The 1,058-nt window shown below is 40.7% G+C and overlaps 1 protein-coding gene across 1 annotated transcript in view; it reads left to right on the top strand.

The window, feature by feature from the left end:
- The window catches only part of CPT1A (carnitine palmitoyltransferase 1A (liver)), a 50,661-nt gene extending 49,609 nt beyond the window's left edge, over window positions 1-1,052 (top strand). Inside the window, exon 18 of the mRNA XM_008591147.1 lies at window positions 80-1,052. Within this exon, the coding sequence (XP_008589369.1) occupies window positions 80-166 (87 nt within the window). The 3' untranslated portion in view covers window positions 167-1,052. The remainder of the gene's footprint in view (window positions 1-79) is intronic.
- The last annotated feature ends 6 nt before the right edge of the window (window positions 1,053-1,058 follow it).

Genomic DNA, 1,058 nt, shown 5'->3' with positions numbered 1-1,058 from the left:
CACTCTCCCAAGTGAGCCACAGGCCGGCCCGGAATTTTCATGTTTTAATGTGTTTTTGTTTTTTGTTTTTAAATTACAGGATTCTCATCGCTTTGGAAAGCACCTGAGACAAGCAATGATTGACATCAGTGCTTTGTTTGGGCTCAATTCTAATTCCAGAAACTAATTCCATTAGAGATGCTGCAAGAGAGAATGAACTCTTCTGATACAAACCAAATGAAAAATAGGTATTCATCCTGATTATAGTTCAGGATAAAAAATTGCTCTTACAAAACTCAAGAAGTTTTCCTTCCATTAAAGGGTTAGGTGTTTGGTTTTCCTAGAATGTAGGCTCCACTGTGTGAAGTACAGTCCTGCTACTCCCAGGTCTGTCCTCACCTGGGGAACATTTGATAAAGTCCCCCTGAAGTCTTTGCATCGGCTCGTATTTATGAAGGGATTAAAACATTGTTGAATTAACTTAGGGATTAGTGGGGTTGTGGCTTCACACACATTGGAACCGGAAATGGCACCCTTTCTCAGTGGTCACCAGATATCTGGTACTTAAGGGCATTTAACTTCCTAAGAGCAGTATAAACAGCTGTTTTGTTAAAAGAAGAAATTGTTCAAGTTGGCGGTGTTAACCGTCGTAGCTAACAGACATGTAACGCACTAACCAAAAAGTCTGTGCTTCTGGGAGCAGGGTGTTGTCACTGTCATCTGTTTTGGTAGCCTGTGTTTGCCTCTCTGTGTTTGCAGTCGGCAGTATGACACGTCTTTGGTTTTACTGACCCTGCTTGTCTTCAAAATCCAGTGCCTTAACAGTGAAAGTCCCTAAATGTAAGGAAGATCCTAGGAAAGATTTATTTTGTGAAGTCTTTGAGTGGAATTTTGGGTATATTGTTCTCTTTTCAATTTACTGAGTATGGATAACCCTAAATAAACATTTGTTCCAGTTTTCCCCTTCCCCTAGAATGACCAGTTCCCTTATAGGGGCAGGATTCTTCTGATTGGACTGTGTTCCTGTCATTGTTAAGCAGCAAAACAAATAACAGGCATGTGTCAGAAAAGGGGACAAG

The sequence above is a fragment of the Galeopterus variegatus genome, unplaced genomic scaffold, assembly GCF_000696425.1.
Source record: "Galeopterus variegatus unplaced genomic scaffold, G_variegatus-3.0.2 Scaffold6703, whole genome shotgun sequence".
In the NCBI taxonomy this organism is placed as follows: Eukaryota; Metazoa; Chordata; class Mammalia; order Dermoptera; family Cynocephalidae; genus Galeopterus; species Galeopterus variegatus.
This window is presented reverse-complemented; position numbering and strand designations above follow the sequence as displayed.